A 13,703-nucleotide genomic window follows, 5' to 3' on the forward strand; every position below is an offset into this window, starting at 1 on the left:
TTTGAGTTCATTAATTGTAACATGAGTGCCCAGATTAATTCTCAGCTGGACATAAAACTTTTCTTTGATCATCATTTATTTTTGACATAATGGCTGTGTTTATTAATGCAATTTGAAAAGTAATACTCAAAAGTTTGATGTTTGATGAATTCATCAAGTCCCAGCGCTGAATCTTAGCATTGAATGTCAGGTATGTGCCAATGAGTACAATTTAAGCCTTCACTGCACCTACAGTATCTACACCTGTGTGGTAAAGATGCCAGGACTCTGCAGTCTATTGACACCTACAGGCCAGTGGACACTCTTTCACTGATGAGGATGTACACATCCTGGACAGGGAGGAACGCTGGTTTGAGCGCGGAGTCAAGGAGGCCATTTACGTGAAAAGGGAAAGACCATCTCTGAATCGAGGAGGGGGCCTAAGGGAATGACTGTGATTGGAGCCATTCCCCAACTCTCTGTGAATGGTACTCATGGCCATTGATCAGTGGTCATGACCTCCCAGCCCATTGTGTGTTAGTCAGTGGCGCGAGTTTATATAAGATGTTTTTATAAGGTTGGAAACCTGCAGTCAGCTGAGACTGAAGAAGTCACCTGATGATGATGATGAAATGTTTGTTCCACTGAAAACATCCAGGTGAACACAATCAGACTTTAGGATTTCCTTACCTGGATGATTGAGCATGCATCAGGACATTCAGTAGGTAGGTAACAGTCTTTCACACTAACCACAAAGTCAACAACAAAAACCACTGAAGTCAAGTTACAGAATCATCATTTCAGAACTTTCTGGATGCTAGTCCACACAGGAGAGGGCACAAAAGGGAAAAACGATCAGAGGTTTTAGAATAACCTTAGTAAATATTTGTCCACTATCAAACATGGGTAAAAGACTTCCAGTTTAAATCACCTCCAACAGCCATGTCTGTTACTACATGTAGAAAGGAGCCATAAAACAAGAGCTGGTAACTGATCTGGAAGCACAACAGGTTCTTCTATAGTGAAGCAACAGACTCTGGTACCTTAACATGTTTATGGTGCAGGAAAAACGGCATGTAAAAATAAGCAAATACAGGTGGTTAATTAGATTTTTGTAGGGAAGAAAAAGTTTGCACATATTTGCGCTGACCTCTCAGGGCACTAGGTGTAAGGTGAAGAGTGCGAGAAAAAAGTCTTCACTGCAGAGTCGCAGTCTCAGGCTTCTGTGCATGTTGAGCATCCAATCAGAGCAACTCAGAAGGTCAACCCACAGCGAGGTCAAATGCACCACAGCAGATACTGACTGTGGGATGATATACTTCCTCTGAACAGCTGTGGTTCTGAGCGCATAGTCAAGACTGCACAACAACATGTCCAGCTTTCCTTCAGTTGCTCACAACCAGCACTCATCCACTAAACCTGACTTTATTGCCGCATTCCTTTTACCTCGGAGCTGCTCCGCACTTCCGCGTTGACTGTGTTCCAGTAATAGTCAGAAAAACAGGAATTGATTTACTCCGGTGTAGACTCTGGACACGCCGGAGAGATCACGGCTGTCGGCTGTGCTGGGAAAGGTTCGATGTTTCTCCTGATAAGTTTGAGGAGGCGGTGAGAGGGGGGTCGGGTCGTCCCTGCTGTCGGCTCCATAACCCCACTTTAGATAAGCGGAAGAAAATGCATGGATGATTTATTTTAGATTTCAACTTTACTAAAGTGGTTGCAATGAATGTTTGAGTCATTGCATCGTGGATAATGCACGGCACAGTGAGTCACACATTTCAGTTTGTTTTTCTGATGTTCGTTTTTGTCATATTTTAGTATTACATGAACATCGTTTGTAGTAACATGTTTTCATGTTTAATGTCGGTTTAGTTTCAGTGTTTTTTGTCTTCATTGTCTGTTTGCAGTATAACGTGACATGTTGAGGTGCTGCACAGTATGATTCATTATTGACCAATGTGATTAAAATGGTTTAAAATGCCTTTGTTATTCGTTTTTGACATTTTCCATTCCAAGGCACTCTAACACCACAACAAAGCAACAAAAGGATAAACCTATACAAAACAAACAGGAGGTTCAGTCCTTCTGCTTCAGTCATAAACACACAGTGAGCGAGCACCAAGAAACAGAACAACAGGAGGAGAGGACAAGGAGAGTCAAGAACAGAAAGACAAGGATTGAACTAAATTCTGCAGCACTATCAGATGATCCTTTAAGTGATATAAGACAAGGCTTGTTTGTGTTCATGCTGTCAGACCAGAATGGAAACTAAGGATCACAGGTTGGTAGAAATGTTTCTGATAACATTGTAAAATATGACCTGGTGTGACCCAGAGAGCAGTCAGAAGAAAGAAGACAAATTTAACCCTGTATCAGAGCCGCGCTGCTGAAAAACACAATAAGCAAGAAAAAGAGGGCAACAGCCAAAGTGCAGAAGCTGCAGTTCATAAACATATGGGTGACCTCACAGTGCCTCTGTCTGTTCTTTATATACAGTCTTTTCTATGACATGTAGCAGGACCAAGGAGCAGACACTGGCAGCGTTAACCTGGTGTTTGTCTGAACGAGAAGGTCCAACAAGCACAGTAATAAACTGTAAACACCAAAGTAAATGTTCACTTACAGAAACTACAGAGCTCGTGCTCACTCCTGTGTTACTGCTCAAATTTTAAAGACTCAGTCTCACTAAAAGCTGCACTTGCAAACCAAACAGCTGTGACGTTCTTCGCCTGTCAGCCTTCAGGTGCTCACTAATCTGTTCCTCAGATTAGTGAGCACCTCGGACTGTAAAGGAAATCTTTCACCATAGTTAATGCAGCTGAGTATCAGCTACCACATATACTTATATGTGACAGTTACTTGTTAATGCTACTACAACTACTACTACTAACAATAATAATAATAATAAAACAAAGAATGAAATTTGGCAAATGGTAAATGGGAGGATGTAAACTCCTTTCGTTTACATCCTCCCATTTACTTAAACCTAAAGTGAAAAAATGATCATTCAAAAAAAAAAAAAAAACCGAAAGATTATTTTACTTTGAAAGTCGCGCCCGGAAGTGTTTCTTGTAACATTAGCCCCCTTTAACGATGCTGCAGCTGAGCAAACCACGTCTATCAAACAAAAAATAAACAGCCGCTGGATGTTCTGCGGTTCTGTGAGCGGAGCAGACATGGACCGCTACCGTGAAATCCCGGATGTGGTTCTGAACCCTGAACCGAAGCTGCAGGGCGAAGGTTTGCTCGGTTTTATCTACCGGAACCGCCGTGCTAAGCTAGTGCCCAGCTAAGATAACAGTGGTCAAAAAGTCCGAACAGAAAACATGTCTTTGTCCGACTGTCCGCCTTCAGAGGCTTTTGTTACTGGATGAGAGGCTGTTTGGTGCTGCAGGGAAAAGTTAAAGTCCATGAAGCAGGCTAACCCCTCAGAGCTGGGAAGCTCCACGCAGACTCTGTGTGTGGAGCTTCAGATGTTTCGAAACACTGCTCCGAAGCGTGGTTTAAGAAAGCGAGTGACTCAGGTGTGCAAGGTGGTGTGTAAAGTGTGTTTTTGAGTTTTGATCTGAGTTGGCTTTAAAACTTAAACTTTCTAAGTTAACAGTATTCGTAATTTAATTTCCAAAAATTCAGTACAGGGCCAGATTAACACACATCTGCACCTGCCTCATCACCAGGTTGAGTAGAGAAATTGCCACAGTCACTCATCTAAAGTCAGGTTGTTGAATGAAGCAACTGAACATGTTTAAATGTGCAGTTACTGCAGATTACTGTGCATGTGTTCATGTGGCCTTCAGGCGCTCCAGTGTCTTTAAAGTGCAAAGGTATGCAGGTTACCTGAACCATATGTTTTCTGTTGGTGCATCAAAGTGACATTTCACCAGGTGATGTTGGGGTAACCCAGGGGTCCCCAATCTCAGTCCACGAGGGCCGGTGTCCCTGCAGGTTTTAGATGTGTCCTTGATCCATCACAGCTGATTTAAATGGATAAATTACCTTCTCAACATGTCTTGAAGTTCTCCAGAGGCCTGGTAATGAGCTAATCATGTGATTCAGGTGTGTTGACCCAGGGTGAGATCTAAAACCTGCAGGGACACCGGCCCTTGTGGACTGAGATTGGGGACCCCTGGGGTAACCCATTAAAGCTGCTTCAGTCTTAGGTATTGATTTGTTTATCTTACCCACTGATCAGTTTCTGCACCAGAGCTTCTCTCGCCACAGCCACGGCATAGCTGGGAAAGGTCATTGAAAATGCATGCTACAAAGAGGATATACATGTAAATACTTTGAATTAATATCCAGACAGGTCTTCATTTCCAGAGAAAAGGCACAGGCAGAATATGCTAACAGGATGTGATGTTACAACACTAGTCAATTATTAATGTGTAATATTTGTTTAAGACATTTCTTTGTTTTGGAAAACAAATTTATATCATCATAAACAAATGCCAAACTATATACACAAAGTTCTAGAAATCACCACTCCTAATCAGGCATTTCTTACTGATGTAGGCTGACAGTAAGAACACAATACCGTTTCATTTAGTTTAAGGTTTATGTGCAAGGCGCAAGAACAGAAAACGCTGGAAGTTACAAATGTATTGTCCATGAAACAGGAATAAAAACGTGGTGCAGATGATTGTAACAAGTTAATGTGGCTGTAGGCTGTGACACAGGTGGTGCTGGTTGACTCGACTCCATTTCAGTGCACACAAAGTAAACTGCACACTTTAGTTGTTGACTGTTGTTAGTTGACTCTTTCTGTGCTGTGGACAGCATCGCCATGGTTTGGACTTCTAAATTACTGAATTAATATTTTTTTTATACTACAACTTCAATTAATTATACGCGATATGTAATTTATATATCATAATATATAAATATCTTATTTGAATGATTACTAGCTTATAGATTAGAGAAAGTGAGAAAGACAGAGGCTGGTGGGTGAGCTCCAACACTCCTATCAGCAGACCGAGAGAGTGGCACGCTGCACTAGAAACTCACGAAAACATCTCAATAAAAACCGTCTCTGCTTTCAGTGAGAAAATACAACAGCTTTGCCTTCATATGTTCCCAAATTTTTTCTACTTTCAACAGAAAATGTAATTTGCAGCATTAAGTGACTTCATCCTCAGTATGTTTTTTTTTTTTCCTTTTTCTTTATTCCCACTGATGCTTTTATTGGGAATAACTCAAAAACAACCAGAGTTGTGCAGGTTCACTATGACCAAAACGCCACAGTCACACTAAGTAAAACATCATGCAAGTGTTACATGTTGGAAAATCCAGAGCAGTGTGAAGTTCAGGAACGTTTCTTCATGGTTAGAGGTTGCTGATTTAGAATAGAATTAGAATAGAATTCAACTTTATTGTCATTGCACATGTCACAGGTACAGGGCAACGAAATGCAGTTTGCATCCATCCAGAAGTGCTTTAGCCATGATATAGATATATTACAATATATATTAGCAATAATATAGATATGTAAGTATATTACAGAAATGGGTCTATTATGGTATGTTATAATGTACACGGTATGAAGTATGTTATGAATATTCTATAAGTATGTACAGGCTGTAGTGAGTACAAGCTATGTACAGGCTATGAACAGGATATAAATATGAAAAACTATACAGAATATGAAATAAAAAACTATACAGAAATATGAGATATACAGTTATACAGAAATGTGAACTATGCAAGTTATGAACAGTTGTAGGATTAAAAATTATCGTATGTACAGAATGATTATTTACACAGAACTATACAGTAGTGCAGTTAAGATAAGTGAGATATGTGGATAATTGTGATAGTGATAAAGTGCTAGTGGTTGTGGGTGTGTGTATGTTCAGTCCATGAGTTTAACGTGGGTCAGATGTCAGGAGGCAGAGTTCAGGAGTCTGACAGCTGTGGGGAAGAAGCTGTTCCGGTACCTGGTGGTCTTAGTCCGGAGGCTCCTGTAGCGCCTCCCAGAGGGCAGGAGGGTGAAGAGTCCATGTGATGGGTGACTGGGGTCTTTGATGATTTTCCCAGCCCTTTTCAGACACCGCTTCCTGTAGATGTCCTTTATGGCAGGAAGTGGTGCTCCGGCGATGCGTTGGGCAGTTTTCATGACCCTCTGCAACGCCTTCCGGTCCGAGGCAGAGCAGTTCCCGTACCAGACTGTTATACAGTTGGTCAGGATGCTCTCGATGGTGCAGCGATAGAAGTTCACCAGGATGTCTGAGGACAGGTGGTTCTTCCTCAGAGTCCTCAAGAAGAAGAGGCGCTGGTGAGCCTTCTTGACCAGCTTGCAGCAGTTGGTCGTCAAGATGTGATCCTCGGAGATGTGGACTCCCAGGAACTTGAAGCTGTTCACACGCTCCACAGCCGTCCCCTTAATGTGGATGGGTGGATGTGGGTCAGCATTTCTCCTGTAGTCCACGATGAGCTCCTTGGTCTTCTCAGTGTTAAGCAGCAGGTTGTTTGTGTCGCACCACTCAGCCAGACGATCCACCTCCTCCCTGTAGGCGGTCTCATCGTTGTCACTGATGAGGCCAATCACCGTGGTGTCATCTGCAAACTTAATGATGGTGCTGGAACCATCAGCAGGTCTGCAGTCATGGGTGAAGAGGGAGTAGAGGAAAGGGCTCATCACACAGCCTTGTGGTACACCGGTGTTCATTGTGATTGTAGATGAGCAGCGGTTATCCAGCCGGACATGTTGGGGGCGGTTGGTCAGGAAGTCCAGTAACCATTTGCAGATGAGGGAACTGATGCCCAGGTCTGTCAGTTTCCTGATGAGTTGTGCACCGCTCCTACATCGGTGGGGGAGAGAGTCAGAGGTTGGTGGTCTGGCGTCGCGTCTGTTTTGGTTGTGGTTGTGGGGTTCCCTCGCTCAAAACGAGCATAAAAGTTGTTGAGCTCGTTGAGGAAGGAGGCATCAGAGGATGTGGGGGAGGGTTTAGTGGTCCTGTAGTCTGTAATGGTCTGGAGTCCTTGCCACATGCGTCGGGGGTTGGAGTTGGAGAAGTGTTCTTCTACCTTCTTTTTGTAATGGTGTTTGGCTTTTTTGATGCCCTTCTTTAGATTAGCCCTGGCTGTACTGTAGGCGTGTGCATCTCCTGACCTAAAGGCGGTGTTGCGGGCCTTCAGGAGGAGACGAACATCCCGGTTCATCCAAGGCTTCTGGTTGGGGTACATGGTGATCCGTTTCTGGGTGGTGACACTGTCTGTGGTTTTGGAGATGTAATCCAGTACAGATGAGGCGTACTGGTCCAGGTCTGTGTGGGTGAACATATTCCAGTCTGTGTTTTTAAATCTGTCCTGGAGCACTGCGTCTGTCCCCTCTGGCCACGCTTTAATTGTCCTCACAGCAGGTTTCACACGTTGGATGACTGGTGAATACCTAGGTGTGAGGAACAGGGAGAGATGGTCCGATTGTCCAATGTGGGGGAGGGGTGTTGCTTTGTAGGCTCCAGCCAAGTTGGAATAAACATGGTCTAAAGTCTTGTCTCCTCTGGTGTGGCAGGAGACATGTTGGTGGAATCTGGGGAGGACTGTCTTTAAGTTGGTGTGGTTGAAGTCGCCAGCAACAATAAAAGCAGCCTCGGGGTGTTTATTCTGGTGTTTGTTAATGGCTGCAGAAAGTTCTTTCATGGCCAATCTAGCATTAGCGTCAGGGGGGGATATATACTGCAGTGAGTATGATAGAAGTGAGTTCTCTGGGGAGATAATAAGGTCTGCATTTGACCATTAAAAACTCCGCATTAGGTGAGCAGTGACTCTCAGTAGTAGTGGAGTTCATGCACCAAGCATTGTTAATATAAATGCACAAACCTCCACCTCTGGTCTTGCCGGAGTCATCTGCTAGCCTGTCGACTCAGTGTGTGTGGCGTCCTGCTAACTCGATAGCATTGTCCGGGCAGCTGTTGTTCAACCGTGTTTCGGTGAAAAACATGACATTTGAGTCCATAATCCGTCTGTTGTTAGTGATGGAGAGCCGTATCTCATCCATTTTGTTTGCCAGAGAACGGACATTGGCGAGGAAAATACTGGGTAAAGGCAACCGGTGTGGTGTTAGCTTTAGCTTAGCCCGTAGCCCTCCGCGCTACGGGCTAAGCGATTTAAAGATATATGTTAAATAGTCTTTTGTGATTGGTCAGAAAATGAGATGTTAAGTTAGATGTTAACTCCCAGAAAACTTCAAAGTCAAGCAAATACATCCAAAGTCTCGGAGCCAACTGAGCCCAAAAGCAGCTGTAACCCTGTGATTATCAATGGTGAGAAACACAAATGTTAACAGATGGAGAATTTTGCTGAAGCAAAGTCATCCTGAGTCACAGATTGCTGTCTTTATTTTTCTGTCCTTGTTTGGGCTGATGGTTATCCACAGTCTGGTGTAATAACTAGCTTTGTTTGGAACTGTGCAGGGTTTGCCTGCATCACTGTTTCACAGAAAAGTATTATTAAGATGTGGCGATGGTCAAATTGGCCAGCAGATGTCACTCTGTGGCTCGATAGAATTCCAGCCCAAGTGTTTGGGTGTTTCACAAAGCCTCGCTTCGTCCATGACTACTCAGAGCCATGCACTGCCTCCTGTGCCTCTCCTGCTCGGGCTCCAGATGTTCTCAGAGTCCTCAAACCTCAGAGAACAACTGGGCTGGAACATTCTAAGGGAAAGAGTAAGATTTGGACTGTCAGTCAGTATTATTGGTAGCTTCTTTAATTACTCACACCAGAACTCACATTATCTCAGCCTGAGACCGGCTCACTTTCAGTCACTAACCATTATTTTGTCGCCAGAAATCGCTGGTTTTAATTTCATTTCACTGATTGCTTCGTCCTGCTGGTCACTTCCTGTGTGGATGCCTTCAGATCCGTCTAAGCATTTTGCCTACTTTCACATAACTTCTGACTAATAACCTATAAAATAGTGCTGTCCTGTTTGCAGATATCTTCCTTCCAAACAAAGATGTATATATGAAAACTGTTCTTTAAAGCACAAAAACATCAATAATCAGCAGATTTAAAATCTGTTCTTGAGAAAAGCCAGTAGTATCCAAGCAACAGTTTGACTCCTTATTTATCTGAGACAGTTGTCTACTGAGTATTATTGTATTGTACCTTACAGTATTAAGCACCTTGAGGCAACTGTTGTTGTAATTTGGAGACACCCCATAAAATTACACAAGCAATGTTATTGATGTCCAAGCCCGGCTTTATATTCAATTGAGACTTTACTGTCACAAACTCTTCGCCAATAACCTATAACTCTAAATTCACTCTGCAGTCCAACTGCTTTAAATACACTTATTCTCTTTACTCTTTACTTATTTTCAACGTTTCATTATCTTTACTTCAACTTATACTTTAGTTCTCATGAGATTTTCACCAAAATCAAAACAGACATTTGCCAGTAATTTCAGTGAGTAGACTTTAATTTCTCATGTCCAATCTGGCACAATTTGGAATAATTCAACAGGTAGTGCCTTACCTTTGAATAAGCCGGCTTATGTCCACTCACTTCGACCACTGACTCGTGTCTGCCCGTTCGAGCGCCTCGGACCCTCTCGGTCTCAACCTCCAACTGTCTCCCCCCTCAACCCCGGCCAATGCACCAAATGTTATGGGTCCGAAATTGAGGACGAGAGTAAAACAATGATGGTCCAGAAGAGGTCGGTCAAACAATTGATTTTAATGAATACACGCAGCGTGGGGAGACGTACACTGGAAACCATCAGTCGTAAATCCCCATTCAAAAATACACTTCAGATTGCTTTTATAACATCAGGGTATTATAACGCCCCCTCTTGCGTTTACAAGCACATAATTTGCATCTTAAGAACATTCTTTGCCTCTTCTACAGACAATGATCTATTCTAAGAGATAAATGCAGACACAGAAGTTCCCCTTTCTGGCATCCTCTTCCAAATATGATCTCAGGCCTTTGAGGTCCCCATGGACTTGTCCTCCTTCCGTCACCTGTTGCTAGGCAAACTCAAATGCAACAAGAAGCTGAATACATTCAGGCCTTTGCTCAGCTACTATTTTACTGTAACAATATACTCAGCATATAAGCTTTTAAGATTATAGATTTAACTCAACGATTTAAAGTGGTTGTAACTGCACCTATAATAAACATGTTAATATTTGATTATGATAACCCCTGTAATACAAATTATAACATAATGCCAGCAACTTCAATAAATGCTTGGATGAAATGATAATTAATGCAATGATAAAGATGATGGTTATGTAAAATAATCCCTGTAATTCCACACACTATATAGAAAAAAATGAATTGATTGGAGTTTGTAACCACACCAAAGCATAGTTTAATATCATATACCGGACATTTCCAGTACGCCTCTTCTTTCTGTTATACAGGAACAGTTTGTCAGGTTGTAGCACAGATCCTCGCTGCTATAGGCCTGTAAAGATTAATTTAAAACATCATGTTAGAACTCAGTTAACAAGCTGTTAGCATCTGTCCTATCTGTGTTTCAGTTTTACCGTCAGATGTCCGCAAAGTGATTGTTGGTGAAGAAGAGCAGCAACAGTGGAGCCCCCTCCTGGACTCAGAGCACCCACACATCAAAGAGGAGCAGGAGGAAGTCTGGAGCAGCCAGGATGCAGATCAGCTTCAAGGTCCGCAGGAGGCCTGTGTCACCATATTAACATTAAGTCCTGTGAAAAATGAAGATGATGCTGAGGAGAAACCAGAATCCTCTCAGCTTCATCGCCATCAGACTGGAGTGAAAACAGAAGCCAGGAACTCAGACCCAGAGAGCCATTCAGAGCCAGGTACTGACAAAGCTTCAGACTCTTCTGAGACCGAGGTGAGTGACGGTGACTGGGAGCAGAACAGGGAACCTCAGTCAGGTCAAAAATGCCTGAAAAACCACAACTTCACTATTATCGACATTAACTGTAACATTGAGCGATCATTCAGCTGCTCCGAATGTGGTCAGAGGTTCGGCAGGAAGCCACACCTCAAAGCACACATGAGAATTCACACTGGAGAGAAACCCTTTAGTTGCTCTTTTTGTGGCAAAAGATTTTCTCAGAAAGGAAACTCCATCAGCCACATGAGACTTCACACAGGAGAGAAACCTTTCAGCTGCTCCATCTGTAAGAAAAGTTTCAGGTATAGTGGTGACGTGAGCAGGCACATGAAAATCCACACAGGACTGAAAAAAGGTCGCAGCAAGGTTAGCAACATGGTCAGCAACATGGTCAGCAGTGGCATTCACGTGAGGTTAAAACCTGGCAGGAGCTTACATCCAGACACATCCTTACAACCAGGAAGTGATGTTAAAGCACCAGAACCTGAGACTGAAGCCAACCATGAAGTTTTGAAGCAACCGGGAGAATCTCAGCCCCATTTAAACTCTCTGAGGAGTGACGGTGTCTCTCTGAGTGAGATAAGAAGTACTGATAAGGAGGCATTTAGCTGCGCTGAGTGTGGACGGACATTTTGCCGTAGAGACCACCTGATCAGCCACATGAGAACGCACACTGGAGAGAAACCATTCAGCTGCTCAGTCTGTGAGAAACGTTTCAGCTGTAGCGGGAACATCTTGGCACACATGAGAATCCACACAGGAGAGAAACCTTTTGAATGTTCGTTCTGCGGGAAGAGTTTTAGCCAGAAAGGAACACTGCAGCTTCACATGAGAATTCACACGGGAGAGAAACCCTTCACCTGCCCTTTTTGTGATAAAAGATTTGCACACAAAAGACGTATGACGCTGCACATGTCTGTCCACACAGAGGAGAAACGGTTCAGCTGCAGCGCTTGTGACAAAAGGTTCACCTGGTATACACAGCTCAAAACCCACAGGTGTGTGGGCGAGCCATCACAGCTCCGCCAGAACCAAAGTGAGAAGACAGTTCCTCCAAAGGAGTCCTTCAGCTGCACTGAGTGCGGTAAAATATTCAGCCTCAAGGGCAATTTGAAGACACACATGAGAATTCACACAGGAGAGAAACCATTTGGTTGTTCAGTTTGTGGAAAGAGTTTTAAACAAAACGTCCATCTGACTGAACACATGACAATTCACACAGGGGAGAAACTCTATAAGTGCAGCATCTGTGGTAAAGGATTCAATAAGAAGTTACTTATTAAAAACCACACCTGTGTTTAAGCTCGGACGCTTTATCAGCTCTGATCACATCCACAGATTTATATTCATAAAGCACTGAATATTAAAGCTTTAGTGATTCATTGTATGTTTTTGAGTGTTGCACACATTTTTATAATTTATATTCAAAATATAAATGCATTAAGCCTAAATCTTCCTGCATAAGGTTTAAATGCTGCGTCCTGACAGCAACAAAAAGACTCTGGGATGTGCAATATATTCATAATGAACTTGTAGAATAAATTTGTCCAAGGAAGCGAGTATGTTGATTTAAATGTTTGTGGCCGAGCATACATGAAAACAATCTGCCTCACTTTTTAAATCCCTTTGTTTTATCAAATATTGCATCAAAATTATATCATTGTCTTAATCAAAGAAAAACAAACCTGTTTAAAATGCTGCAGTTTGGATGAGTCACACCTGACCCCCTCAGAATCAGCTCATCTTTCTTCTGCAGGAGTTTAGTATATTTAATGACACTATGTTAAATGACGTTACTTTCATACTATGACTATTTTCACTTACAGACCAAGTATTTGGTCTTCACTCTGTGACACTGCAGGAATCACAGACTATAGACCGAATCTGTTTCTGTTTGTCGGGATGAGTCATCACACAGTTCAGCATCAGTGTGATGAATCAGTCCTCTTTTCATACCAGGGTGATCTTGGTTCCTTCTGTGTCAAAATAAGTTTCTGATATAGGAAGTTTTTAACCCTATGAAGCTGACTCTTCCTGTGAAATCACGTTCTGTGTAACAGATTGGACAGACCACATCAGTCAAGCAGCTTTAGGTACTGAATAAGGATTTATGACTGTTTGAAGGTTCTGGATCCCAGAGGACTCGGGTTAAATGTTGAACCTCTCGTCAGTTTAGAGGGGGGCTGTTGCTGCTGCTCATTCATGTTCATCCATCCATGTGGAAGAAAGTCTGCTGCTGAAGGAAGTTGTGCACTGACTGATTTTTCATGGAATGATGCTGCTTTTGAAATATTTACTCTTGAAACTGCCTGACTCCTGAATTTCCTTCCTTGCAGAAACATTTGCAGTTTGTGAATATGTGTATTTATACATTTAAAATTCTGAGTCTAAAATCTTTACTGACTGCACACTTCTTGATTGTGTGGCTCACATGAAGCCGAACTTTGACAACATCCCTTTAATGGCTGATATATATAGCTAATAAAGTGTCAGGTTAATTGATCATTTGTAAGTTGTGTGATTTCATTTTGTTCTTATCAATATAAAATATCCATAAATGTGCACCCAGTGACTGTTTATGACCACCAAAGATCTGAGATGATCGCTCATGTGTCTGGGACTGCCAGTTCCTTGGATGCACTGCTGTACTGAGCCTGATCCTTCTACTGTTACAAGCATGGTGTCAGAGTGATCTGAAAGTGAAATGAAGAATGTATGAAAAAAGCAGGTGTAATTAGCATTTGGTCCATATATACTTGAACTACATATATCCAGATTTTGAATAAATGAAGTGTTATAAATTTGCTTTTGGATCTGCTAACAGTGAAGCTTATTTTTATTTATTTATTTTTTCTATGCCTCTTTGTTTTGAGTTGTAACAGGCTGAGTAAGTTTGAG

At 42.4% G+C, this 13,703-nt stretch overlaps 1 protein-coding gene across 1 annotated transcript; it reads left to right on the top strand.

Annotated features, from left to right (window-relative positions):
* Positions 1-3,002: 3,002 nt before the first annotated feature.
* Positions 3,003-13,317, top strand: LOC100701582 (gastrula zinc finger protein XlCGF57.1). The gene is made up of 2 exons (XM_013277595.3): positions 3,003-3,219; positions 10,468-13,317. Exons 1-2 carry the CDS (start codon positions 3,126-3,128, stop codon positions 12,105-12,107), a joined length of 1,734 nt encoding a protein of 577 aa, XP_013133049.1. The 5' UTR covers positions 3,003-3,125; the 3' UTR covers positions 12,108-13,317.
* Positions 13,318-13,703: the final 386 nt, after the last annotated feature.

Source organism: Oreochromis niloticus, linkage group LG22 (genome assembly GCF_001858045.2).
Source record: "Oreochromis niloticus isolate F11D_XX linkage group LG22, O_niloticus_UMD_NMBU, whole genome shotgun sequence".
Taxonomy (NCBI): Eukaryota; Metazoa; Chordata; class Actinopteri; order Cichliformes; family Cichlidae; genus Oreochromis; species Oreochromis niloticus.